Below are 26,612 nucleotides of genomic sequence, written 5' to 3'. Positions count from 1 at the left end.
CCGACCCCCCCGCCCCCCCCCCCCCCCCCCCCCCCCCCCCCCCCCGCCCCCCCCCCCCCCCCCCCCCCCGCCCCCCGAGATAGCAACGCTGAGGACCTTGGAGGACATATTCTCTCTCCTATGTGGTGGCCAGCCTGGTGCTCCCGGAACCGCTGGTCCTTCTCGAAAGGTTCCATTGTCGAGAAGGCATAACCCAAGACACATTCAATCGAACGTTGAAGGAGACCTACTAGGTACCTAGGTAGGTAAGCTTTCAAATGGGGTTCCCCCGTGTTCCCTGCTTCCGCCATCGTTCATCCAGGTAAAGTGCACTCGCAGCTGCCAAACGACGGGTAGCAGTAGCACCTGCCATTTATCAACCCCTTTTCTTTCCGCATTTCAAACCTAGATCCTCATGGAAACAACCGCCATCCGGTCGCGCTGTTCATAGATAGGTATGCACACTAGCTTTCTTCGGCAACGTAGGTACAATTGCTCGTGGGTGTACTTGGCGGCTCTTCATGCACTGAACTGTGGCCGACTCCTCGCCACCAGAGTCGGATAGTAGAGACCAGTATCAATGGACGCACTTGCCAATCCGGTCTTCATAACCATGTGCTCTTCGTATGATGAGGTAGTTTAGATAACCCCCCATGTGTTGCAACCGGCGAACTTTCGCTTATTATGTAGGCTGCTGTCTTCGGGTGTCAGGTTCTGCTCCCTCCATGCTTCAAAGAGGGCATGGCTCTCTGAGAGGAAGAGAGGTTATCTTCATCATCCAACTTGAATTTGGCCAGGACAGCATCCCCCTTTAGAGCCTGCATCGTAAGAGATGTCATAAGCACAGCGAGGCCAGAAGCCGCCACCAGCCCGCTTTTCGTCTCCCGTCCTCTTCCTTCCTCACAAGCCAACGGCGATTCCAGTAGCCCTCTGAACATAGCCTGGCGTCCCTTCCCCGTCAGTTCGGCTTGGGACCAACTAAGGCATCTCTCAGGCTCCGTGGCAAAGACGACGTCGTCCACCCGATCCATCCTTCCCCCAGCGCCAACAGCTCCTGCACCGGCTCTTCAAATGTGTTGTCATGGGCACTTGCCTGGCTGCAGAGAGGCCTGTATAAAGACACTGCTCGTCCGCACCTCGTCTCTGGTCCTCTTCTCCCCCTTCTTCTTCTAGAACTACACTGTTTGTCTGGGTCCTGAGGTCGAAATTGCACATTGTCATATGAACAAACTCCCCCATGACGGTAACCCTCCCAAGTAGAGCAACTTGTTTGCTTAGATCAACCCGGCAGCACACGAGTCCTTTTGGTTGCGCAGACTGGCTACTCCTTACTGAGTTTCCATGGTTTTTCTGCCTCGCGTCAGTGCGGAACAATCCCATTTTTTCATTGCCATCTCGGGCTTGCCCCAGAAGGTGAAGAAGTGAGACTCGTAGATCGGTGTGCGGTTGGCGGCTGGTCTTGTAGACGCAATGGACTTAGACTCTTGCCTTGCTGCACCATTGTCTGTCTCGCGTGTGTACGAAATGCTCATTTGGCGATGTGCACCCAGCACGATATCTTTAGTATCGATTTGTCTACCCCCGTCGACACCTCAGTCTCGAACGGACTGGCAGTTCATGTGCTTGGCTACTTCGAGCCCATCTTCCGTGGTATCTGGCCATATGTCAGCGATTTGGAGTATGTCTTGTTGAAGAATAGGGTGTGATAGTTACGATTTGGCGGTTTGGCTGGAGCACGTCCTCTTATTGTAACTAAAACTAAACTTGGACATCCCCTGGGGTGCTCATGTGTCGATGTGCTCCCCGAACGTGACCATCCAAAACTGTAACGTGCGAATCTGCGTGGGATTTGGCACGCTGGGCGTCGCCTTTAAGTAGCTGACTGTATTAGGGTTTACCTAAAGCGTCCGTAAACTAGGTTGGGGCCACTGTAAAACTTTGGTGACCTCTGAAGGATTTAGACCTCCGTGAAGCACCTTATTTTCCGAGACATAGGTAGTACTTCCGTTTAAGGGTAATGAGTCAGGGCTGGGCAAAATGGTCTGTAAGTTGGCTCTCCATATTTTAGTCTGCCTTGACAGCTCTCCCTTTCCGACGAGGTTAGCTGGCTCAACCTGCGACCTGGCCACCCTCCGGAACCTAAACTGGTCCTACCGAAGCAAAAGCTAGAGAGTAGCCCGAGAGGTCGTCAGGGATCCCAACTCATGGCTGGATCGAGCTGGTGATGCAAAATCTTTCTGGTAACACCGGGCGAGGGCCGAAAGGTGAGGCCGACGATATCCTTTGTCGCACCCGCCGAGTCCAAGGCGTCGGACGTCTTACAATGTTACCACACGTATGGGACAGGGCAATAAGAGATATCGCGAACAAGCCTGTGAAGTGAGATTGAGAGCCGAGGAATGTCGGTTGTGACGTGGTGGTGAATGAGGCGATGCATACGACGTGATTGAAATCAGGGGTTGCACCCACACAGGTCAGTGGCAATAGCGGTTACTGAGTAGAGGATTTCGAAAAAGAGACTGCCTAAACGAGCTAATAGGCCGCAAAACCTGACTCCGCAGAAACATGGACCATCTATTTGTGTCTTGTACGCCGTCGCAATGCAGCAGCCCCCAAACACCCATAGAAAAAAGCAAGACGTCCTCCGTCACGTCAGCCCCTTCGGCTCAAGCCGAACCGGGTCCAGCATCCATTTCCACGGCCGGTCCCTCGCGCTTTCTCCGATGCTGACCCTCCTCGCGGTAGCGCTCCTGCTGCTGTTCGTCGATCGTGACACGGTTCTTGCGGTACACGCCAAAGGTGAGGAGGAATCCGACGGCTAGCACAGCCGAGCAGACGATCATCTCCACCTTGAGGGCGTCCGTGTACGTCCGGCGCACGGCGGCATGCTGCTCGGCCGTGAGCGTAGATGCGGCCGAGGCGAGGTCTTGCATCTGAGCGGGTGAGAGCACGCCCGTGAGCTCCGCCCGGGACTTGACCCCGAGGATGGCCGACGATGCCGCGATGCCGAGACTCCCACCTAGGATGCGGGCCTGGGCGAGGATTCCCTGTGCGGGTGCTGCGTAACATAGAGTGTCAGCAGAGACGTCAACTAATTCGGGACTCCCGGTCACCAATTATGACTCACCGTGCTCTCGGATAGGAGATTCGAGGCTGGCCAGCATTGTCGACGAGGATGCTGCGAGCCCAAAGCCAAAGCCGATGAAGGCTAGGAACCCAAGGACCTTGGGCTCGATGTCCCGAGAGTCTGATGCTGTGGTCTCGAGGGCGACACCCATGATCATCAAGGAGCACGCCGCGACAAGCGTCTCAAAGATGCGGTTATTCTTGGCACTGATCACCCCCGAAAGCGAGCTACCGACAGCGGTCCCGACGAGCATGGGCAAGAGCATAAGCCCCGCCTCGAGCGCGCTCTTACCGTTGACTACCTGGAACCGGATGGGGAAGGTGTAGATGCAGATGAAGTATGGGAACCCGGTGAACATTGTGTTCAGGATGCCTGCCGTGTACACATGGTTCCGGAGGAGACAAAGCGGGAATGCGGCCGCTTTCTCCCCGTGCCATCGCCGCTCGATGAAGTACTCCCAGGCGAGGAGGGAGAACAGACTAAAGATTCCCAGGATCAAGGGGGCGATGAACACGGCCTGGCTCCACTGCTGTGCATCGACACCGGCGTTCTGGAAGGAGAAGACTATCAGAACCGATGCGGCTATGAGCAAGAACGATCCGAGGTAGTCGAGGTCTTTCCAGGATCTCCGCTTGAGGTCCGGCAGGAACTCCGTTTTAGGCCAGGTAAGCCAGAATACAATCGCCGAGACGCCGCCAATGGGTCCGCTGTTATCCTTGTCAGCACCGTGCTCGGGAACGCAGGAAGGGTTTCTCAACATACTTTATCCAGAAGACATATCTCCAAGATCGGTAGTGGGTCAACAGCCCACCGACGACTGGGCCCATGACTCCAGCAACGGCGATGACAATTCCGATGATTCCAGCAATAAACTTCTTCTTGTCATCGGGTGTGAGCTCTGGGAAGATGATGATTGCGATGCTATACAGGCCTATATCCTACTGTGTCAGTGACCGGGTAGTGATGATATGGGGGCGAGATATTCACCTCCACCGCCGAGCCCTTGCAGTGCTCGGAATACGATCAGTTGATTCAGGCTCTGAGCAAACCCGCAAGCCAGAGAGAAGGATATGAATATCCCGTACGCGACCAGAAAGGCCGCCTTCCGGCCAATGACATCCGAGATCCGTGCAAATATGACGGCGCAGCCGAGGTAGGTGAGAGTGTACGACAGGGCCACCCAGTTGATCGAATCCAAGGACTGGAACTCCAGGGCGATGGAAAACATGCAGGTGGCGACGATCGAGGTGTCGAGCATTGCCAAGAAGAGGCCGAGGCATAGGCTGTCCCAGGTCAGTGATGGTTCTGGGTTGGAGGATATGACGCAGATAGACGCTTACCCAAAGCCCAGGAGGGCAAAGCGCCACGCGGGGAGTATTGGAGTGGTGGGATCGCGATGGTCCCCGGTCTCCGCCGCTGGAGGAGGGCCGGTGGCACTCATCGTCTTGACGCCTCCTCCCGAGGCTGTCTCTCCAGGGCTGGGCATGGTGGTGCCAGTAAGGGAATTTCTGGATGATATTGTGTTGCCCCGAGTTGCAGTGGTATTCTCGTCCAGGGAATACTTTTCAGATCTGGTAGATCGACCAGATGGAGCAGAATATTCTCCAGTTGTCCGGGCGTCCTTCTCATCCAGGAGGTGGCCTTTGCTTGTCCCATCCATGTTGGCAGATTGGTTAGGCCAGTTGTGAGAGAGTGATTGTTTGGTGAAGCTGAGTCCTGATGAAAGGGACCAGAAGCCATTTGAGAGGAAGAGTCATAATATAAACAAAAGATATAATGGCCTGGGTTGGTCACAGATCGGCCTTGTATGAAGCCGACTCGTTTGTAGGGTCGTGCGTCACTCGTCCAGCGAGGAGGACATCAAGGACATCAAGACCAGATGAGACCACGGAAGGACCGACAACCTCCACAACTCCACAACTCTCCCACCTCCGAGTAGGGGATGGACCTTATGATAGACTGAGGTTCGGGGCCCAGAGATCAGTAGGTGGGTCACCAAGTTCGGATTCGCACTCGCTAGCGAGAGCTACTGAGACTGACTCCAGGGGGCCTCTAGTTGGATTGAGTCTATCTAGGTATTTTCAAATCCTGCCTGGCAAGCCTGGCTGTGGATGCGCACTCCATGTTTTAATGGCCGGCAATGCATTGGTTTTATGGGATTCACTGGCAACCGCCGAGTTGCGTTCTCACAAGTTTGCTTCGGCCGAAAGAATTGTCGGTCGCGGCCGTAACACCAAGGTTTGAGGGCTGCAACTCACTCCCAGGACCCATATAATCCTGCGAAACAACAGGCAAAAGCCAGTGGGCATAAGACAAGCCAGTGAGATATCCAGGTCTTGCATCTAACTAATGCAATAGAGGTGCGAAAGTAGGCAAGACAGACTGCCTGTCTGTTTGGCATGCATTAGCGGGTCCGAGCCGCCCAGACGAGTTGCGAACTGCCAATTGCCCCCGAGCCCGGCCGGCGAGGGAAGCGATGGAAATCGGTTTTGCCCAACCATCATGCCACCCTCTCCGGCGCTTTCTCCCAAACCGAGGTGGGGTGCGCAGCCAGATGGACACCACCTTTTCACGATCTTTCGTACGAGAGACGGTTGAAGGATTGACCCCTCACCCCCCGCAGAGCCAACATGCGCCGCAACTTATGATTCTATGATTGGCGGGCTCGAAATGCGAACATCACAGTTATCAGATGGGAATCCTGGGATACCTCGGCAGGTATGACACCGCCTCAATCACATTGCAAGCAAGGAGGCAAGGAGTTGAAGCCGTAACCAAGCTTTCGGGTCAACAACGACCAACGGGCCATCAGTGCGGCTCTCTAATCAAGATACAGACAGAACCTTGCCTATCTTTAACCTCGTCGCTCGCCGGTCTCGTGCGGCCCACGCCAAAGGACTCACCCAGGTGGAAGGCACAGCTTAAAGATAATCCCGCGGTTGACTCCTTGAAACCGACGAAATCTGTGCCGAGTACGTCTGTTGTGGGTGATCGCTCGGGTAGCACTTGATGCCGTCGATCGTCAGATTCAGCGCAATGGCCACATGCTCCTGCTGTGCGCCAATATTTCACAACTCCAAGAGGACTCCATACCCAAGAAATTGGGTAGGACAAGACTGTCTTGGAGTCTCTTCACATGTGCATGGACTCCGAGAGCGCACAAATCCAGGATCCCTGGCCCCTGGTGACCGAAATCTCGGGAGGCGCCGGTAATTTATTCTCGTCGACTCGGTTGCAGAAACCGAATGCGAGGCCGTTGAAGAGGCGGGAGAATACCCCGCCGATCCTCTGTTTGCCTGGCCAATAAGCTGCGAGATCAGGAAAGCCATCGGCCCACCACAAGGGAGGCGGGAGTTGAGCATCAGGATTGCCCTTGACGATATCTGCTCTTACTGCTCAGGGAAAGGTAAAATGAATAACACCAAGCCAGAGATATAACCCACGTGTAGTTCAATCCTATCAAGGAAGCGTGCCGGATCATTACGGTGTAAAAAGTTACGCAGCTCCGCTGATTTTGAATCGAGGACCCGAATGGCGGTGGAGAACTACCAGAATGAGCAGGGTTTGCTGATTGTATCATTCCTTCGCTGGAAATTTTGGCCGTTGCGATGGCCGGACGTTCGTTTGCGTCAGCGCTTGGGGGAGGATCCTTCATTCTCTCTGTCATCTGCTGGAATGATATATTTGCCAGTGCCAAGGTTACCATGGTGTAACCAACCTTACAGGCGAGGGGTGGTGCGGAAGGTGCCCTTGAGAAGACAACTGGAAAACGAAAAAGGGACGGGATGAATGACAAAACAGAAGACAAAAAACGTACAACACCAGGGATTCGCTGGTCGTCACCGACCCAACTACTAGTCTGGCGGTCGCTGGCTTATCGAAGGCAGAGCGGACGGGATGCCGAGTTGTCCAGTGCCTATGGTCGTACGTGACAGTTTCTGCCTCAACCCAGTATATGATGCGGTTCAGGATGACAACCCCTGGAAACATGACAAGCTTCTTCCAAGGCACAGATTTGGAAGGCTCAATAGCAGTAGTGTTAATGCCATTCATTCAAGGCCAGAGCAGTAGTGAGCTAGACAATCAACAAAGGGTCAGGAAGAGACTCCGTAGGATTAAAAGTTGATTAGAAGAGGGTTCCCCAATGCTCTCCTGACCTCATGTTCGAGCTAGGAAATTTGCCTAGTGTCTTAACCTGCAAAAGAGCATATATCCGTCTGTGGCTGGCGGTTATAGAGAGTTTAATCCTACCGCTGCTTCCATTTAAGAGAGAAACAGCCCGAAGTGGGCGAAATATTCTGAAGAAAGCATCAAAGTGAGTGTGAAAAGGGCCAGGGGTTGGAGGTGCAGTTGAGCACTGGGGCACAGCCACCTGTGGCAGACTTTCAGCATTCATCGCCCGCTTACCAACCCCGCAATTTGTGGCTGACAGCCTCCATCCGCAGATACCCCAACCAGTGATAACCTCATCTCCCACAGTCGACATCCAACAGTGGTGGGCTGCGAGGAGACCCTTAAGCTGTGTCCGCCTTGCCACCAACCTCAGTCTGGGAATGCCGCTATTATCCGGCTCAATATGACCGAGATAGTAATGAGTCAAACCCCGCCAATGCTCCATGGACCCTCAGAGAAGGAGCGAAAGTACGATCGTCAGCTCAGATTGTGGGCGGCGAGCGGACAAGCGGCTCTTGAGTCTGCAAACCTCCTACTTCTGAACTCGGGGGCCGGCACAGTCGGCATAGAGTCCCTCAAGAACCTCGTACTGCCAGGTACGGTGTTCATGCTCATCCTTGCAGACGACTGCCTTATGCGCACCCCAGGCTGACCGACATCGTGCCAGGCATTGGCCAGTTCACTATAGTTGACAACTCCGTGGTCAATGAGGCTGACCTAGGTGTCAACTTCTTTCTGGATGACAGCTGTCTCGGCAAGTCAAGGGCACAATGCTGTGCCGAGCTCCTCCTCGAACTCAATCCAGAGGTTCAAGGCGACTGGTTTCCCAAAAAGGAGGTACGAGTCATCCAGCTTCGTGTCCAAGTTCCGGCTCCCCGTGGAGATCACCTGTCTGATGCAACTGATATAGGGCGATGTGGCGCTTGAGGCATTCCTGGCAACCTCTCCCATATTCACACTGATCATGTACTCGCACCCCATACGACAGGAAGATCTCGCCGTCATCGAGGCATACGGGAAGCAACACAAAACACCATTGGTGGCAATCCACTCGGCAGGTTTCTATTCATATTTCCGCATCAGCCTGCCTGGTGCATTCCCCATCGTTGACACCCACCCGGATGAGACTGCAACCACTGATCTGAGGCTCTTGAACCCCTGGCCAGAGCTAACAGATTTTGCGAGAGAATTGACAGAGGACATTGATTCTCTTGACAACCATCTTCATGGCCACTTGCCCTTCATCGCGATATTGCTGCACTACCTTGGTCTGTGGAAAGAGAGCCATGATGGCCAATATCCCTCCAGTTATGCTGAGAAGACCGCTTTCCGCCGGCTGGTCCAGGAGGGAGCAAGAAGGGATAATCCCGAGGGTGGCGAAGAGAACTTTGACGAAGCAGTCGCGGCGGTCCTCAAGACCATTGTACCCTGTTCCTTGCCTCCGAGTCTCAAGGAAGTATTCGACCATCCTCATATGAGCCCAGTATGTCTCCCGGCCCACAGCCCCTAATCCGCGGAAAGCCGGAGCTCAGCTGACAAGGAGCATCAGGAGGAGCAAAAGTCGGGGTTCTGGGTCATCGCAGATGCTGTCAAGCAGTTCTTCGAGCAGCACAAGTGCCTACCGCTTCCTGGGAGCGTGCCAGATATGAAGGCTCAATCGAGCGTCTACATCAAGCTACAGAGCATCTACAAGGCGAAGGCACGCCAAGACTTTGACGAGGTACTAAAGATAGTCCAGGCCGCCCCGGGCGGCCGAGATGTCGACGCAGCAGAAGTGGAACTCTTTTGCAAGAATGCAGCCTTCGTCAAGCTCATCAACGCCACTGGAGGGCCCAGAAATACGACCGTGAGCGCTGATCAGCTGGCCAAAGTCGCTAGTAAGTCATTTGCCCTCGCTTCTCCGCTCGACAATCATGCCGTCTCCACCAAATTCCGCTTTTCTTCGGCTCCAGGGCGCCTAGACCACTAGCCAATATATATTAACCTTTTGGCCACAACAGCTGAGCAACTAGCGAACGACGAGAATGCGGCCCTGCTGGCGATGCCCCTGTCTCTGATGCCCATATATCTCGCACTGCAGGCAACGTCGCACGTGGCGATGGCGAGTGCGGAGGAGATACTTGCCAGTATCGAGAAGATACTCCCTGGAGCGGGTCAGGACAACCGCGTGGTCCAGGCCGCCCGGGAGGTGGCACGAGCCGGGGGTGGCGAACTGCACAACATCTCCGCCCTGACTGGTGGGATGGTGGCCCAGGAAATGATCAAGATCATCACCAAGCAATATATCCCCATCGACAACACGTGCATCTTCGACGGCATCGGCAGCCGGTGCCAGGTCCTTCATTTATGAAAGGCGCGAGCCTCATTCGCTACTGTCAAAGCTACCCTGCTGCCCCCCTTGCCCCCTTGCCCCCCTTTCTTCCGATGGACCACGTCTTGGCACTGGCTTTGTGGACGGGGGGCGGCTTTGAGGGGTTTTCGGGAAGCTGCAGAAGGCGAGAGGAACGGGGTGATGGAGTGATGGGATATGAGGGCCGCCCTGACGAAAACTGCCCATTTTTGCTAAACCAGACCTACAGGTAGAACCGGAGCGCAGGGAACAAAGGGTAATAACAGGAGAGTAGACAGGATGCCTGGCCAACCGTTGCCATCCGGCTAGAAGAGGATTTTCGGCACTGGCGTCGCACTGTTAATCAGGAACTGGTCTAGAGTCGTAACGTAGGTCTGTTAAAAAAAAAGTTGGAGAAGAGGACCAAGGAGAGGGGGGGGGGGGGGGGCGGAAAGCGGGAAGGGGAAAAGTGGAGAGAGTTGGAGGTGACCGGGCATTGGCGGTTCTCTTTGGTTGTCCTATGGGTGCTGCCAGTCATCGTGTCCGATCTGCAGCTTCTCCAACTCTGGTATTCTCTCCCTCTTCTTTACTATGTACATGTGTGCACATAGTATGGAAAATGTGACAAGTTACCTGACCTACCTGTGGCGTGTGGGTGTGGTGGGGGGGGGCTGTGTGTGCGGGATATGGACAACAGTGGGACCCCCTCCCCCATCTCTCTTTCGCGGTCATGGTCCCCGATCAGCCAGCGCTGATGATACCTTGTCAGCCACGTCCTGGACGGATATCTCATCGGACCGCAGGGCCTGCCAGGGCAGCGATGGAACCTCGCCCACGACCCGGCCTTGTTGACCAGCCCTAGTGTAGCCGCTAAACCAGTCCTCTCGTTACTCCTGAGACAGTACACAACCGGGGATCGCATGTTTCCTTAAGCGCTGCAGAAGAGGGAGGGGTGAAGACGGTTTGGCACGGTTTTCCCGGCCAGCTTCCTTTCCGTTGCCCGGGAGTACTATGGAAAACGGCACGCGAAGAAGAAAAAAAGCCACAGGTGTTAAACTACAGTGGGTTGCTTCCTGTTGCCCTGTGCGAGCGCGAGCACTGGCAGCTTGCAGCGATTTACACCGATTTGGAGGGACGGGTGAGCCAGTCGGATACAGCCGTGCCCTTCGGCACGGACGAGGAGGGCTGGGCAAAAAAAGAAAAGAAAAGAAAAGACCGATGTTTAAAGACGTGCAGCGTAACGTTCCCCTTCGTGACCTTAGCGGGATTTCAGGTGAGCCGCAGGCCGGCGCCACCTGAAATCAGGGAGTTTTTGCGGACGCGTCTTTCTGCTGGGTGAATGCGTGGGAAGGTTGGGGACGGAGGCATGAAACAAGATATTGCACAGAGCTTTCGGAGAAAGAGAGGTTTGGCCGTCTACTCGCGCAGGTAGGAGGTGACGCCATTGCTTCAGGCGGGCCGCATTGCAGTGCAGGGTGCGTCTCTGTCTCTTGCACCCAGGGTCCCCAAGGTTGGCCAAGGCGGCCAGTTGTGGCTGAGATCGGCGAGTCTTTTCGGATCATCGCCAATCCACCATGCAGGCGAAGGGTTCGCGAATCCTGGGGTTCCTTGTACGGGGAAGGGAGGGAGCTGGGTCAGAGCTACCTATCTCTCTTTCTGCGGCAGGCATGTTGTTGGCCTTGCCTGGGGAAGTGGTGAAACATGCAATATGAGCTGTCCTGCATCTGCAGCAGTGGCAATGGGGGCCTATTGCCCCCAACTAATGGATGCCTCACTGCCCTGAACCTGCTTTTGTGGGTAGCTCGCTCATGCCACTCATTCAAGTGATTAACTTAACATATGATCCTATGATAATGACTTTTATTACGGGAAGCCCAGTGGGAATTTGCGTGTCAGGAACGCGCCTCGACATACTATCCAAGTAATGTAGGTGGACGGCTCAGGAACCAGGGGTGGTGGGTCGAACAACCACGTCATGTCCATGCGATGGATGGCTGCCCGTGACTGATCAGTTATTTCTAGTGCACTTCTAAGCCGCAGGTTTCCAGAACAGTTAATCCGGTTGGCCCGGATTTTCGGGGACGGTAAGCAAAGTGGGCAGAAAGGTTCAAGCTTGGGATCCAGGTCCATGACGATGCTAATTGGAGGATGCGGCAGCGAGCAACAGATTAAAAGAGGCCGGCGTGATGCGCTTGGGTCACGCACCCACCGTGCTGGCCACCGGCGATTCTATCTCTGGCCCGTCAGGTTGGCCGGATGTTTATGTCAGACCTGGCAAACACCGAAGCTGCGGCCTGGAATTGATGGGCCATGAGCTCATGAGCCTCAGCTTGTGTCATGCGATACGGCGCGGGCAGCTCAAGAACACGATACGGCCAGCTAAAATAGAAACGCGAGCGCGGGACCCCAAGAGAAGAAGGTGAAAGCACCGGGACGGGACAGCAAGCTACGGGTAATAATGGCATACGGCTAGAGGCGCTATTACTGAGTATGGCCGAAGCCATGGAAAATTAAGAGAAGAAAACCACGCTGCTTTGCACATGAACAGGTTCACAAATTAGCCAGGGGTGGTTGGGTTAATATACTCGTCTCTGCAAAACTAGAGTGGTGTATGGATTGCTGCGCACTCATTCCTAGACTCGGGCGGTTATGGCATGGTAAACCTGCGCATTTCTTCCTTGCTCTCCCCTCCATCTTCCATCTTCAATCTTATTTTCTCATCTTATCTTTCATCCTTCTTTGCGCTGAAACGTGACAGAGAAATTGAGAATGGCTAGCCAGTCCTGAACACTAAACCTGCCAAGCCGGATAGTCTCCGCACGTGGTGCGGAATCGTAAGTAGGTACCCAACATACTACGTAGTAGTAGAGATTCCTCCCTGCCTTGGGGCGCTGGTCGCAATATTACTGGACCTCTGAGCTCTGGTTGTGGATGGGCAATTCATAAATGCATCGTGTGGAGAAACTGGAGAAGCTGGGGGAGGGCAAGCAGTCATTCGCCAGGAGCGCAATATTATCATGACCAGCTAAGTCCCAGCCTGCAGGGGTTTGCAAACACCTACTCTTCGTTGAGCCGTGACTTTTCAACTTGTCAAGCCACACTGCAACCTCTGCATCGGCTCGACGACGTTCCTCCCCTACCGCCCACCAGCCCTGTTCCTACGCTAGGTTTCGGCCCCATAGCCTTGTCTTCGCGACATCGACTACATACGCATAGCAAGCTACTAACTGCTAGCTTGAACAACTTTCCCTCAATTTTACTCCATAGTCTGGTCATGAGATGACGGGGTGGCTCGGGGCCCACCTCACGTCAAGCTTTGTCATGGCCTGAATTCGATGAAGGACTCTCCCGTCAGCAGGCTCTTGCCCCAAGATAGCTCCGTTGTGTATTCCTAGCGATAGCACTACTGCCCTTTATGCATGAGATCAGCGTTGCGACGGAAAAGAACAGTGTGGGGTAGGTGAAGTACGGATAGACAAAGAGTTCCTGAGCCCTGACCACCTATAAGGTACGGAGTAGTGTACTTTCTACTCAGTTTCTACTATGTAGGTAGTGTAGGTCACGTTTTTCATCTCAACGGCGCTTCGGCTGCGACACTGAAAACCACGCCTGTCACATTCGGCTGGCAAGATGACGGCACAGCCGGGAATGTTCTGGAGATCGGCGGCCGTTTACAGCCCCAGCCAGCGATGAGTAGCATCGCTGCAGGTCAGGCTGGGTGCCGGCGCGAAGGAGCCGATACCAGGATCTATGTGGAGACGGTGTGGAGACCCCTGGAGGAGGGGTCCTTGCACTGAAGCCCTTAACTAACTTTGCGCTGGCGCTGCGGCTACGAGCGAACCTACAGGGGGGGACGGAAAAGTGAACCCTCGTATTGGGGGAATATGTTCAGTATGGAGGGAGAGTGGGAGCAAGCTCTTTGATCAGAGTTCATAACGCGGCCTAGAATTTTACGCTCGTGGAACACGAAACAGCTGGACCACCCGCGGAAATGGCTGGTACAAACGGCGCCACAGTCTGGGCCCTCAAAACGGCGCCGCGCTGATGATGTCCATATTAACGCGAGTGGTCATGTGTCAGGGCTAGGACTGAGCGGTCAGCGCAGACGAACGCTTGCCATATTAACGTGAACCAGACATAGCCTTGTCTGGTCGGCCGCCATTCCAACCAAGACAAGGGTTATGGAGCGCTAGTTTCGCCACTGAATACTAAGTACGGATACTTTGGTTGTCGCTGGTGGGGAGGCAGGTAGGGGTAAATTGGTGGGTACCTCCTATGTAGGAGCCCTGGCGATGGCCAACCCCTCCCTCTCAGGCTCCTCCCTTGAGGAGATCTAGTTGACCAAGGTACAAGGCACGGGCCAGGTTCCTTGCCGAACTTGGAGGGAAGGATCGCGGGGATTTCCCAATTTGGAAATCCTGAGATGGCGAGAGAGCCTTCTTTGGTGGCGCTTGATTTTTATTTTATTTTTTTTAGAAAATAGTTTGTTGGACCACTGTGTTCCCCACCTCGTACCTACCTAAGCTACCTCTAGCTTCGGTCGAATTAGTACGATATATGCTTAGGCACATACCTAGGCCGGTAATCGCCCTGAGAGAAGGAGCAGCTCGACAAGCTTGCGTCTGCCTTCCTGAACCGGAGTTGGAATGACTATGTCGGCATGCCTGCATCGGCTAGGTAGGCGACTCTCTGCGAGAAGCAGTTTTGGAACCAGAGGCTGGACCTGCAAGAATTGTACCAAAGATAATCCGCAAGCGTGAGGTGTGGAGGAGGGTACTTGGAGTACCTTGATGAAATGACCAAGGTACTTGGTAATACCGTCTCTCAATTCCCTGTCCCTGTCGGTCCATTTTTCATCCCCTGGCTTTAGCAGACCCTCGGTTGACATGCATATCGAGGTACCAAGGTACCCAGGTATCGTGCCTTATGCACCCCAGCCCTCACGCTGGGCAACGCCACCCGCACAGAAGAAACTCCCTTCTCCAACAACGGCCTCTACTTCACCCATTTGGTTAGGCCCGGATTGGCGATCTACTCCAGACCGTGCCTGGCTGCCTCGTGGCTTGATGGTGGTTTGCTGGACACGGCATTGATCACCGTCCAGGGCTCGCTAACCCACACTTGCAGGACACACCCGTTCTACCTCAATCTTACTTGCCTAACTATACCTAAGGTACGCATCCGTTCATTATACCTTAAGCATTATACTTCTTTCTGCTCATCTGTTCGACGCCGGGATGCTTCTCCACCCCGTCGCATCCAACCACGCCCGTGCCATCCCTCTTCCAAATCTGCCTCCCCACACTCGTCAACAGGCACCGCACCCACATCTCCAACTGCATCTAATCTAGATATATAAATCTGCAGCCAGTCCCTCGTCGTCTCGGTCTCGGCCGAACCCAGCACCTACTTGCCACCATCCTCTATATATATCATCATCCTCAAGACACACACGCGCCCACACGCACACACACACTTCCCCACGCGCCAGTTCATGCAATATCCTTTCCCCAGACTCCCCACAACCCACTTGTCTGGTCACACCACCATAAAACATACTTAGTCGGCCTCGCTGGCTGGCAACCTCACCACCTCTCCCAGCAAGGCAACTGCTCCTCAACATCGCCGCAACCACTACCAACGAGTCTATAATGGCTCCCTCCATCCCAATTCCCACCCAGGGAGGCATGTTTCATACCTGTAAGTTTGATCCGCAGCCATCGGTCTTACGCCAGAAACAATAGGCGCTAATTCCCTCTCAGTCCAGGGTGTTACTCCCAGAAAGCCTTCCACAGACTCTCAGGACAGCGCAAAAACCAGCAGCAGCGCTACCGCCAAGAGGATCACAACTCCCCATGCTTGTGCTGAGTGCAAGAGACGCAAGATGTGAGTATATCACAACGGGTTGTGCTCGCAACTGCGCAAAATCTAACCTGGGTCTTCCATAGCCGATGTGACGGCCAACAGCCTTGTGGTCAATGCCTTTCCAGCCGAGCTCCAAAGCGGTGCTTCTACGACAAGCACAGGCAGCGAGTGATCCCATCGCGAAAGACACTCGAGGCTCTGTCTCAGTCACTCGAAGAATGCCGCTCAATTCTGAAGCGCCTCTATCCCAACCAAGAAGTGCAAGCTCTCCTCCCACTCTCGCGGCAAGAGCTCCTCAACCTCCTCGATCGACCCATGATAGATACCTCGGTCGGTGGTCTGCCATCACCACCGCTCAACACATCTCCCATCTCGGATCTCGACTCCCCGTTGATGCCGAAGTCCGATAACCTCCTCGAGCAAATCCCAACCCGGGACGTTGAATGGGATGAGGAGCGAAGGGGGCGGGATCCTATTCCTGCAGAGGCCGACGATGTCAACGCATTGTCCCTCTCTGTTGACCGCCAGGCCTCATACCTCGGTGCTTCGTCGATCAAAGCTGCCCTCATGGTCATGCTCAAAGTTCAGCCTGGCCTACGGAACTCGCTCGCACCACTCACTAGCGTCGAGATGTCGCACATTTCCCCTGTCATCAGACAAAAGGCCAGTGCGCCAAAGGATCCCCAGCGAATTCCGTGGTCGTGGAAGGGGCAGACTTTGATTGACGCCTACTTCAAACGCATCCACGCCTTCATCCCAATGCTAGACGAGCCAACTTTCCGAGCCGACTACCTCGAGGGCCAGCGCTTTGATGCTCCTTGGCTTGCGCTCCTCAACATGATCTTTGCCATGGGCAGTGTCGCGGCGATGAAGTCGGATGATTACAACCACATCAACTACTACAACCGGGCAATGGAGCACCTTCCCATGGACGCTTTCGCGAGCAGCCACATTGAGACTGTTCAAGCCCTCGCCCTGATTGGAGGCTATTACCTCCATTACATCAACCGCCCAAACATGGCCAACGCTGTCCTCGGCGCCGCCATCAGAATGGCAAGCGCTCTGGGCCTCCATCGTGAGAGCCTCACTCAGGGTGTCGGCGACATGGCTGCTGCCGAGACTCGGAGGCGCACCTGGTGGAGCCTGTTCTGTCTCGACACCTGGGCAACCACGACCATGGGGCGCCCCTCCTTTGGCCGCTGGGGACCTGCCATCAACATCCAGCCTCCCGAGTTTGGCGTCAATGCTGGCCGGGACTCTACGCAGCACGCTGGCATCCTACCATTGATTGAGAACATCAAGTTCTGCAAGATCGCCACCCAGATCCAGGACGCGCTCGCAATCTCTCCTCTCCTCCGCACAGAGGACAGATGCAACCTCGACGGGCAGCTTGTCAATTGGTACAGCGGCCTCCCCTGGCTTCTGCGCACCACCGACCCATGCGCAGAGCCGCTCTACATTGCCCGCTGCATCATGAAGTGGCGCTACCAGAACCTGCGGATGCTGCTACACCGCCCTGTCCTCCTCTCGCTTGCCAGCTCCGGTCTCAACCCACACACTCAAGCATGCGAGACCGATCTCGCGGCCATTGAGACATGCCGTGAGCTCGCGGCACAGACCATCGACGACATTGCACATGAGTGGACTCGCAACCAAATGAGCGGGTGGAACGCAGTCTGGTTCCTGTACCAGGCCGCCATGGTCCCGCTCATCAGCATCTTCTGGCAATGGGGCTCTCCCCGTGTGCCGGAGTGGCTCAAGCAGATTGAGGCTGTTCTCGAGCTCCTCGAGACTATGGAAGAGTGGTCTCTGGCCGCGCGCCGCAGCCGCGAGGTTGTCTGGCGCATGTACGAGGCCAGCCGCGCCATCCAGGCCCAGAACCCCCACACCAACCCTCAGCACCGCTCTGAGTCGCCGACCATCCACGTCGGTGGAGACGGCATGCTCATGCCTGAGAGCGACATGCATATGAGCCCAATTGGTCTCGAGCCAGGTGACGGGCTCGGCGTCATGGACATCCTCGACCAGCAGGGCCTCTGGGACCTCGACGGCATGAACTGGGGCGGCCAACCGGAAGAGGCCGACTTTGCCAGCCACGGCATCCCCTTTCCTGGTCCCGGATCCGCCGGCATGGGCCACGGCGTTCACGACGGGATGATGCACATGGATTACGGCATGGGCCAGGTCCCCACGGCATCCACTATGGATGGATTCCCCTACGTCTAGTGAATCCTTCGACTCCCGCTCGAAGGACTTGCTATTTACGGGCGTAATATTTTTTTTTCGGCTATCAGAAAAGGTACCTCGTGCATATGAGGCTGACCAATTGACGAGAACAATTCAAAAAGCATATTGGGAGAGACCATCTCTCGAAGACTAATGTGGGGTACTTTTGCGGGGGCGTTGTGGAGTGCGGAATTTGGATGGGGTTGGTTGTATGGAGCCTGGGAGTGCGGAATCATTTGCGTTTTTCCAGCATGTTAGGGTCATATCCTGCCCCTTTTTTGTTTTCTTCTTTTTCCTTCTTTTGCTTTTCTACCCTCGCTCTGCGTGGAAAACGCGGCTTTACGGTGATGGATGGGATTGGATATACCAGGGGAGCTGCTTTTGGCTCAAATGTTCAAATGGGCGGGATCGGCAGGATCGGCAGGCAATGTTCACCGCGGCTACATGCAGGTTTGGCTTTCGCAGAGGTGGGGTCTCTTTGCGAATTGGGACAAACCTAGGGAAAATGGGCCAGAATATCCGAAATGAGTAATGATTGTACGCGTTATTCGGAATGATACCTTGTTCACAACTTTTTATACATACTCGCCTCTGCTTGTCGATTCAGATACCTCGTCGTCATCGACTGGATAATGTGTTCCATGTTGAGAACTGAAGTTAGTAACAATTACTAGGTGGGAAACTAACTGTTTCTGTCCTTGACTTGACATCACATATTTCTTTTGGGCATGGGTTTCACAGAGTCCCTCGTCGAGCACCGGATTGGCCGCCGGTACTTGCAGCCACTGTGGAAGCCTTGGAAGCCATCGGCAAGTGGCTTCTGGAATGCCGGGACTGCGGAGCGGCTTGACAGATCCCCAGGCGGGCTGCGCATCCGCCTTTAATCTGTACCTACATACAAGGCGCGCACATATTCATATTCATACGGCCCCCCAGAAATAATTGGTCTCTTCTCACCCTCTGCTCGATTGGCCCGGCAGGCGGAGACGGTTGAAGAAACGGGGGACGCGAAGGTTCGCGTACACTGGCTGGGTCCTTGACGAGATTGAGATGAAATGAGATGACGACGGGGTAAGGAAAAAGGGTGTGGGGGGACAACTAGCGATCGTGAGTGTGGCGCATGTGAGTAGTGTAGAAGACGCCCGCCCCGTTCTAATTTGCCTCTCCATACAATGCCAATGCAGCCGTCATACATGTCAATGCAGTCTAAATTTCTCGCCGGTGCTTGCAACCAGCCTACACACATGCGAAGAAAGGTTACTTCCGGGAGAAAAGGGGAATGGAAGGGGGCGAGAACGAGTGCACGAAGGGGAGGCAACTGCCCAAGACGACGCCCAGGAGGGCTTTCGAGAACACTCCAAGTATGACGTGAGGCTGAGGGCTCCCCCTGACCCTACCTAGGCGAATGCTATGGGCTGGGCTGAAGATGGTGGAGAGAGAGAGATCAGCGCAGCGCAGTTACGCTACACTAGAATTAGGTAAGTCGGGACTCAGGGACTTGCACTTGCGGAGTGGTAGGCTTTGTCGTCTGGCACTTTGCAGTTGCGGCCACGCCGGGACGCCACCTGGTCGGCCAGGTCATTTGGCATCGGCTGGGGCCAGCGGCCTCCCGATTCGACCATCAAATTCGCCCGAGTCAGGACATCGTCGTTTCAGGTGTTAGGCGTCCATGGATGGGGGGAGACCCACACACTACGCAGTACAAGGATCTGATGGAAGCGCCGAGGCTAAAACTCGCCATCATGTACCGGGAGCCAGTTGACAAGAAAGTTGCGGGCGGACTTTTTGAGTTGGAGATGGTGGGTGAAGAAAAATGTAGGTGTGGGGAGCCGAATGTGGGTTCCTTGATTTAGGTGCGCGATTGGTCGGGAAAATGGCTGTTTTACCCTTTTGGTGCAATCTGGAACCACGGGCCGTAGCGAGCTTGTGGGCCACCATGTCCCGGTACTTCATTACAGGGATATGCTGACGTGGAAAATGGTGTGCATTTCCCCGCACGTGGTAGTATCTAGTACTTACAAGCGTTACTTGCAGCCTCCCCTGCTATGCCCCACCCCTACCTACACCTCCACCGGGGTTTCAAATATTAGCGTGAGTACCTGATTTAACCATACTACTACTCCTTTTCAAGTTGTGTTTTACCCTTACCACACTAACATTTGAAGCCCTGGTCGAGGTGTAATCTAGATCTCAGTAGGTGCGGGGTAATGAGACAACCACTGGGAACCTGAGCAAGAACCCCCGCATCACTAATATGCAGATGCCCTGAATTGAGTGGTATTGGAGGTTTAGAGTAGCTTAATGCCACAACAAATCCAGGTGCAGAGAAGGACTGTCAAGTCACAAGCTATCCCAATTAGGGTAGAGTGGCCTCTGCTTGAGCCTAGGTAGGTGTGCTCCAAGATCGAGAGAACAATTTCCCCTTCTTTTCTCCCCGCCTTGTCAAACCCATGTTAACCTTAACTGCACTACTGCGCAGTTCATGCTAGACCTGCACAGTACTTTTGCCTCCTTCCCCGTAAAGTTAGCATCTTTCATTGAGTCTTTGACACCAAGGCAGGTAGGTATAGTACATGCGTAGGCCGGGTAGTGATCTTCAGGAAAACAGGTCCGCGGCACGAAAAACACCCCGATTGCCGTCACCGTCTCACAACCTGCAAGGCCGGCTTCATCATCACCTTTTGAGATGTCGCTGTCCATCTCCGTTGCCCGTCATGGCTGCTCCGAGATTCCCACCAGCTGAACCCCAGCACAGACTGAAGCCACATCGGCACTTGCTTGACACCCCCCAGTCCCATATGCAGGTGCGAATCCTTTCGTCGACCGCCGTTACTTGCTTCCTGTGCCCTCCCAGACGAGTTGGAATACGTTGGCGATCTTCCTAGGGTTCACGGCCCTTGCGTCTCTCGAAGAACCATGGTTATCAGATGACTGGCTCAGATATATCTGAGCTCCTTGGCGAAGTAAGTACAGCATTGTATCTCAAGTATTCACTTTGTACTCACCTTTGGCAGCGGCATCCTGGCTGCAGTGCCGCCTGCGATCGCACACATCTGCGGTCTCGCAAGGTCCCCGCAGCGGCTCCCAAACTTACCTACATACGTACACCTTGCCCTGACGTAAGTTTTGGCGGGCCCATTAGGAACCTAAGGAACTTCTCGCCGGAAAAGCTCGGAGTAGACAAACTCGCCTCAAGCGCGGTTCGTCTCATCTCTAGAATCCCTGAGTGAGCAGGCTAGAAAGATGCCCGCAAGAGCGGGATCGATGCCTGCTATGCCACGATGAAGAATCCGATGCTGTACCCAGAGATCAACAGCTGCGCTGCGGTGACATTACCACACCTTTGGATTGTGTAAGGTGAGCCTCCCGAATTTTTGGTTGGTTTTCGTGCAGATGGTCAGTGCGGCGCTGCTGGTCCACTGATTTTTTGTATGCCCTGCACGGACCCCTTCCAGCTGCCAACCAAGCTGGGTTCCTAGCCGCTCTGCGATATGATAGGCCAATTCCGCGAAACATGTTTCAGGTCACTCAGAACTGTGCATGTGCATACAAGTTGTGCAGAAGGCTGGCTGCACAAGCCATGGTGCGAGGAGGCTGAACGGCTTCACTTCTGCTAAGTCTGTGCCATGACAACCAACAGTCGTCATCATGCGGTGGATTGCTTCCCCCACGTTTTGCGCTTATTATAGCGTTCGTCCATGGTCTAAAGCTGTGGCCTGCAGCGGCACGATATAGTGAAACACCAACTTGCTGCAGCTGGGAGGTTGGAATGCCAGATCACAAATCGCTGACAGGCGATGCCTATCTATCTAAGCAAGTGCTTCAGGTATATCAAAATCTTTGCTATATAGGAAACCTTCTGGATGCCGCTGAGCCAAAACATCACCGATATTCACGGGCCTTCAAGTTTCAGGTGAGGCTATCTGTGGGGCCTTGGTCCGTTTCTCGTGGCCGTTTCCTTTCTTCTCTCCAGAAGTCGCGATCTTTGGCTCCCGTTTTTGTTCTGCAGGACGCTATGAGATATGGGCGGGGAAGAGTTGAGGAGGTTGGCCGGCGTGGGTTGATGTCGCCCCTGCTCATGAATGAGGCACTGGGGGCTTGCCCACCTCTTGACTCTCTGGAGCACCCGAGGGCCGGTCCTTGGAGGGTGCACTCATTTTCCACCGAAGAAATCCTGTCCAGACTGTGGGTAATGGAAGTGGCGTCGCTCTCGAGAATGCGAGGGTGATCCATCGGTGGGTAGCAAATCTGTGCTGAAGCAGAGGAGATAGTGAGACTCCCTGTACAGGCCAGCGGGAGACTTGGTGATGACATGGGGCTTGACTCAGTCCCGGTCTGCTGAGGTTTTGATGCTATGGGCGTCTGGTGGAGAGTAAGAAATACTTCTTTTTCTTTTTCAACATGTTCCTGCCGAGGGTAAATCAACCAGTCTTTGATCTGAGGGGTACCGACCGGGTGAACTGGAACTGTCTGTAAGTTGACGTCTCTGGACATCCAGGTCGTCTGGAGCTTCAGTGCTGGTAGCATAATGAGTTGGATAGGTGAGGTGAGGTATCGAGCAAATCCATGGCCCCTTCAGGCCACGTCACCGGCGTAGAGACAAGATCGTGCCTTCCACGTTTGACGAGCTCAGTATATGACTAAGCCATGTCATGTCGATAAGCTTGCCATGGATCAATTGAAGCCTGGAAGTTCCATCTTGATTGACCATGGGTCCATTCCCGTTTTTTTGTATCGCCCGTCCCGAGCCACTAACCAGCCAGACTTTGGTGGTGAGGCGATCCGCTGGCTGCTCGGCACGGGGAGAATCGACCCCTCGATCAAATAGCGTCAAGTCAGGAACCGAGACAGAACGATGGAACAGCATCTGAGATGCAACAACTTGAGATGCAGAAAGGAGCTCTGCGAGCGGGCTTTGGTTACAACTTGCAGGTTCGGCTTCAATGGCTTGCCCTTGGTATTCATGGTTCCAGCACAGTTAACAGCCTTGACACAGCCACATATACTGTCTCGACTGTGCCAAGGGCTGCGGACTGACAAGTCAAGACCTTCAGCCTTCCCGTACTTGCCCGGCATGTCGATCTCAACTACCGAACCCGGACGACGTTGTCATCAGTAACCTCCACCCGACAGAGGACTACAAGACGAGCGTATTGAGCGGCTTGAGCCCAAATATCATCATGGAGTGTTCAGGCAAAGCATTGAGCTTCTGGGCATACCAGATGACCCAGGAAATGTGAGTCTTGTTGCGCAAGAAGCCGCGCTGGAAAAGTCCCGCCCTGACCATGTGGCTCCAAGAGTTTATCAGGAGTATCTGGGCAAGACGCTATCGGAAAGGTACTCGACTGTGAGTCTCGACCTGAAACAGGTGGTTAATGAAGCCAATTCCCACATTGCGAACTTGGAGAATAAGCTCGCAGGTATCTTGACCTAGCCCCTCGCCTTCACGATCTGATGCTAAGCATACTGGCAGGCTTGACTATCGACATGGACAAGATGAGGCACAAAAACGAGGAGGTTGGACAAGCGCTCAGAGAGAAGAATAAGAAACTGATGCAGACCCAAGAACTCTACGACAAGCTCAAGCGAAAGGCGATGATTGGAGAGATGCAAGATGCCGCCTCGGATGCCGTGAACTCCAACCTCGAAGCAGCGGCAGCGGCAGTGGTGATGCATTCGGACCATCTGACGCAGCCAGGCCTGTACGAACCGCAGCTCACGAGTCCTCGACACAATCCACTGATTACAGAGAGAACCGAGCGTATGTTTGGAACGTCCAATTCTGTGAGGGGCCACCCAAGGCATCAAAACCCGGATGCTGGGTGGGCCAAGCCCCAGGGCCAACATTGTGGGTTTGCATGCCTTCCTAAGACCTTTCGCTTGTTAACATTGACACTAGTAGATATCCCTTTGACTCCATCGACTCATCGTCAACGGGTCGGAAATGCTGCAAGTCTCGGCCTCTCCACGGTCCCAGGGCTCGTGGCTGGCACCCGTCTACCAACGCCGAGTTCCGCTCGAGATATTCGCCAGCCCGCTCCTAGTTCGCATTATTCCGGATTCCACAACCCACCGAGCTTCCCAGGTGTTGGCCTAAGTTCGGGCCTCAAGACCGGGCATGGAATGGTACATCAAGGTGCGGATAGTCAGGGGCGATTCCACGCAAGACCTAGAGGTGACCATTCCACCCATACTACTCCTGGCGCAGACGCAAAGCTGACGCCTGGCAGTTATACACAGGCCGACTCCCATCCAACCACATCAATCATTCATGCAGCAGCAAAATCCCCAGGGCCGTGATGGGCTGGGTTAGTCTATTGGCGGTAATACCAACTCTGTTACAACAGAGGTCTCGGAAGAAGTTGTTTGCCGACATGGTTGGCGCGTCACATGTATACTCCAGGAAGCTCGGGTCGATTATTACCGTGGTCATTAAGCTCCTTGAGAGGTGCTTTGTGGCTTTGTTACGTAGTCTACCCTGCATTCAAAGGCCTAAAAGGATGCTGTGGCACATTGTCGGATGAACAAAGGACTTGTTCACCTCGCCTGAAAGGGCCCGTGATGTATGTATTGCTTTCATTGGGACACCAAAATGATGCATTCAGCTTTCAGGTTCTCTATATATATGCCTCGATAGACCCCCTCTAATTATGTTGTCGAGAGGGTGGAGGTGTTTGCAGCCATTGAGCCAGCTATAATCCGTTTGGGGACTCTGATACCAATCAACCTGAGGATGGTGGGAGGTGAGCCTCGCAGTGATGGCTCACAGCAGCGCCTCGGCACCATGAGCAAACTCTCGCAGGTGAGTGGCTTAATATCTGGTAGGAGAGAGCTTGATTCTCGCAGCAACATCGACTCCCGAGAACACGCCTCGTCCCGAGGGCACGATGGTGTGTGCCTGAACACCTACACAGCAGCCGAGAGGCAATTTCCCGTTCCCCGCCCCTCCGGTTTCACGACGGCAGGAACCGTCCAAGCAAGGAGGCTCGCGGGTCGGCCAGATCGGTGGGAGCGGATCCGGGCCACCGTCTCTTCGCTCTTCCGGTTGTGCTTGACGCGTTCGAAGAAGATCTATCATAGGAAGGCGCCAAAGAACTCACCTAACCACCTACTAAAGATATCCGCGCCCATAGCCATCGATTTGGGTGGGTTGTCGAATAGGGTGCACATCCCGACAAATAAGCAGCCCGAGCTGCGGCGGGAGAAGCTCGGTAGGCTCGACGAGGCCCTGCATTCTAACCCCTTCATCCCCGACACCTCCATGGAGCGCGTGGCGAGGCTGAGGGATGTCACAGGTGCTGACACCAGACGTTATGGGTGTGTGTTCCTGGACAACATCCCCGACGGTCTCGAACCGCCCTCTCCGTGCCACTTGGCGCGTTAGATCGGATAATTCCTCGATTACTATCCGATGGGAGGATAGAGACATCCACCCGTCGCTAGACTCGGTATCTCCTGGGTCACTCGGCCCTGAATAAGGGGGCCCACCGTCTTACCTCGGCAATAGGCCCACGTCTGGAGGATCACCTTTGAGGTCCTCATAGGTTTGCTGGACAGTTGCTTGAGGATGTGCTGCACATGAAAGGGGTTGCGCAGCACGAGCGTGCATACTATGACACTCGGAGAAGAGATGCCGCGTCTTTGCGGACGAGAAGGAGAAGTGGAGGTTGAGTATGAAAGAGGTCTTGAGGATCTCTACTAGCACTGGTTTGCTGCTTCTATTGCCCATGGTAGAGTACGGGAGATGAGTGTAGGTAAGTTAGGGACAGCTAGTGCTGGCCTGTGCTTGCAAGGGATGGATGGAGATTTGCTTTGAGGAGTTATTAGAGAGGTTATGGCTTGTATGGGGGGAAAGGAGGGTTAATGTTTTCTGATGGAGGCAGCGCAAGGTAAAGATATCGCCCACCAGTCACTCCCTTGAGAATTTCTGCCCAGTATTGTAAGTAATCTAGGCCAATACTCTGGCTATCCGAAACAAGTAGTGCTGTTTAGACGCGAGGAAAGAAAATCGAGAGTTCTGAAGCACTTTATACTGTTTAGTGAAAAACATCGCCAGCCACCCCGCAGCCAGATGAGAGTGCTTTATCCTTCCCCCTCTCTGCTTCAATACTCTCCTCTGCCATCATCAAGCCCACACATCATCCCCATCGCAGAAATGAATATTTAGCTGGCTATTGCCTCGCGGGAATTGCCAGATAGCCAAACACAGAGTCAGGAACTTCCAATGACGACCAGCAAAGCTGGAAGTCTAAGTCTGCCGAGACCTAATGCAAGCACTTTACACATTAACCAAGGGCAGAAAAAAAGATTGTGACGACGAACAAAAGGAAAGAGGCCCAAACAAATGAAAAAGAAGTCTTCGTCGATTAACCAATGGCGGGTGTCGATCGATGGTTGCGCGGCAGCGTAGTTATGCAGCACGGACCGTCAACAACTGGTTGCTGCCACCAAAACCCCTACTTTCATCTTTCAGTAAAGCATTTAATTAAATAAGCACCCGCCAACTGAAAGCGAGCCTTTTTAAAATAGAGGTAGGCGATCCAGACACCCTAACGTACGTATCTCCTGTATACTCAGGTATAGATTCGGGTTATGAGTTATGACAGACCTAAGCAGGCCGACCAGTATGATGGTCAGTTGAGAAGCCAAAGCGGCATGTCATCTCATCCCCACACCCACCCACTCCTCCCCCACAATGTGTTGGTAATCCCGGTCAAGCCCGGTGGGTGGTCGGTCAAGGTCGCCATGCATGACCCGGTGAGGTGAGAACCTCGATATCGTCGGTCTTATAGTGTAGTTCAACTGGTTCGTGGCACCTCGCCAGCGCACCATGCAATAGACACCAGCATTGCTGAGAGAACCCGCCCAGACAATTTCGCCTCGGATGAAGACACTGTGAGACAGCCTCGCCTG

General features: G+C 54.2%; 4 protein-coding genes across 4 annotated transcripts; 3 read left to right on the top strand and 1 right to left on the bottom strand.

Moving 5' to 3' along the window:
• Window positions 1-2,645: 2,645 nt before the first annotated feature.
• On the bottom strand, window positions 2,646-4,592 carry QBC33DRAFT_578597 (MFS general substrate transporter; the record flags this gene model as incomplete). Its single annotated transcript, XM_060431078.1, has 5 exons — window positions 2,646-3,037; window positions 3,107-3,813; window positions 3,869-4,037; window positions 4,094-4,389; window positions 4,447-4,592. 5 exons carry the CDS (start codon window positions 4,590-4,592, stop codon window positions 2,646-2,648), a joined length of 1,710 nt encoding a protein of 569 aa, XP_060282983.1.
• A 2,835-nt stretch (window positions 4,593-7,427) lies between these two features.
• On the top strand, window positions 7,428-10,047 carry QBC33DRAFT_540171 (uncharacterized protein). Its single transcript, XM_060428038.1, has 5 exons — window positions 7,428-7,875; window positions 7,947-8,116; window positions 8,190-8,762; window positions 8,829-9,156; window positions 9,280-10,047. Exons 1-5 carry the CDS (start codon window positions 7,683-7,685, stop codon window positions 9,627-9,629), a joined length of 1,614 nt encoding a protein of 537 aa, XP_060282982.1. The 5' UTR covers window positions 7,428-7,682; the 3' UTR covers window positions 9,630-10,047.
• A 4,928-nt stretch (window positions 10,048-14,975) lies between these two features.
• On the top strand, window positions 14,976-17,805 carry QBC33DRAFT_87842 (fungal-specific transcription factor domain-containing protein). The gene is made up of 3 exons (XM_060433148.1): window positions 14,976-15,308; window positions 15,371-15,494; window positions 15,557-17,805. Exons 1-3 carry the CDS (start codon window positions 15,260-15,262, stop codon window positions 17,697-17,699), a joined length of 2,316 nt encoding a protein of 771 aa, XP_060282981.1. The 5' UTR covers window positions 14,976-15,259; the 3' UTR covers window positions 17,700-17,805.
• Window positions 17,806-22,432: 4,627 nt separating this feature from the next.
• On the top strand, window positions 22,433-24,339 carry QBC33DRAFT_540151 (uncharacterized protein). The gene is made up of 6 exons (XM_060428037.1): window positions 22,433-22,631; window positions 22,696-22,935; window positions 22,998-23,119; window positions 23,173-23,547; window positions 23,599-23,874; window positions 23,930-24,339. The coding sequence occupies exons 1-6, from the start codon at window positions 22,555-22,557 to the stop codon at window positions 24,010-24,012; spliced, it is 1,173 nt and encodes a 390-aa protein (XP_060282980.1). The 5' UTR covers window positions 22,433-22,554; the 3' UTR covers window positions 24,013-24,339.
• Window positions 24,340-26,612: the final 2,273 nt, after the last annotated feature.

This window comes from Phialemonium atrogriseum (assembly GCF_030411735.1).
Source record: "Phialemonium atrogriseum strain 8032-3 unplaced genomic scaffold QBC33scaffold_14, whole genome shotgun sequence".
Lineage (NCBI taxonomy): Eukaryota > Fungi > Ascomycota > Sordariomycetes > Cephalothecales > Cephalothecaceae > Phialemonium > Phialemonium atrogriseum.
The sequence above is the reverse complement of the archived record's forward strand: the minus strand, read 5'-3'. Positions and strand labels throughout refer to the sequence as shown.

Excerpts from the sequence above, each read along its gene's own strand:
- QBC33DRAFT_540171 (XM_060428038.1), top strand. The coding sequence starts at position 7,683 with ATGACCGAGATAGTAATGAGTCAAACCCCGCCAATGCTCCATGGACCC. Across the intron at positions 8,117-8,189 it reads ACTGGTTTCCCAAAAAGGAG|GGCGATGTGGCGCTTGAGGC; the intron begins GTACGAGTCATC and ends CAACTGATATAG. Across the intron at positions 9,157-9,279 it reads TCAGCTGGCCAAAGTCGCTA|CTGAGCAACTAGCGAACGAC; the intron begins GTAAGTCATTTG and ends TGGCCACAACAG.
- QBC33DRAFT_87842 (XM_060433148.1), top strand. The coding sequence starts at position 15,260 with ATGGCTCCCTCCATCCCAATTCCCACCCAGGGAGGCATGTTTCATACC. Across the intron at positions 15,309-15,370 it reads GGGAGGCATGTTTCATACCT|TCCAGGGTGTTACTCCCAGA; the intron begins GTAAGTTTGATC and ends ATTCCCTCTCAG. Across the intron at positions 15,495-15,556 it reads GAGTGCAAGAGACGCAAGAT|CCGATGTGACGGCCAACAGC; the intron begins GTGAGTATATCA and ends GGTCTTCCATAG.
- QBC33DRAFT_540151 (XM_060428037.1), top strand. The coding sequence starts at position 22,555 with ATGGAACAGCATCTGAGATGCAACAACTTGAGATGCAGAAAGGAGCTC. Across the intron at positions 22,632-22,695 it reads GCTTTGGTTACAACTTGCAG|CCACATATACTGTCTCGACT; the intron begins GTTCGGCTTCAA and ends GCCTTGACACAG. Across the intron at positions 23,120-23,172 it reads CTTGGAGAATAAGCTCGCAG|GCTTGACTATCGACATGGAC; the intron begins GTATCTTGACCT and ends GCATACTGGCAG.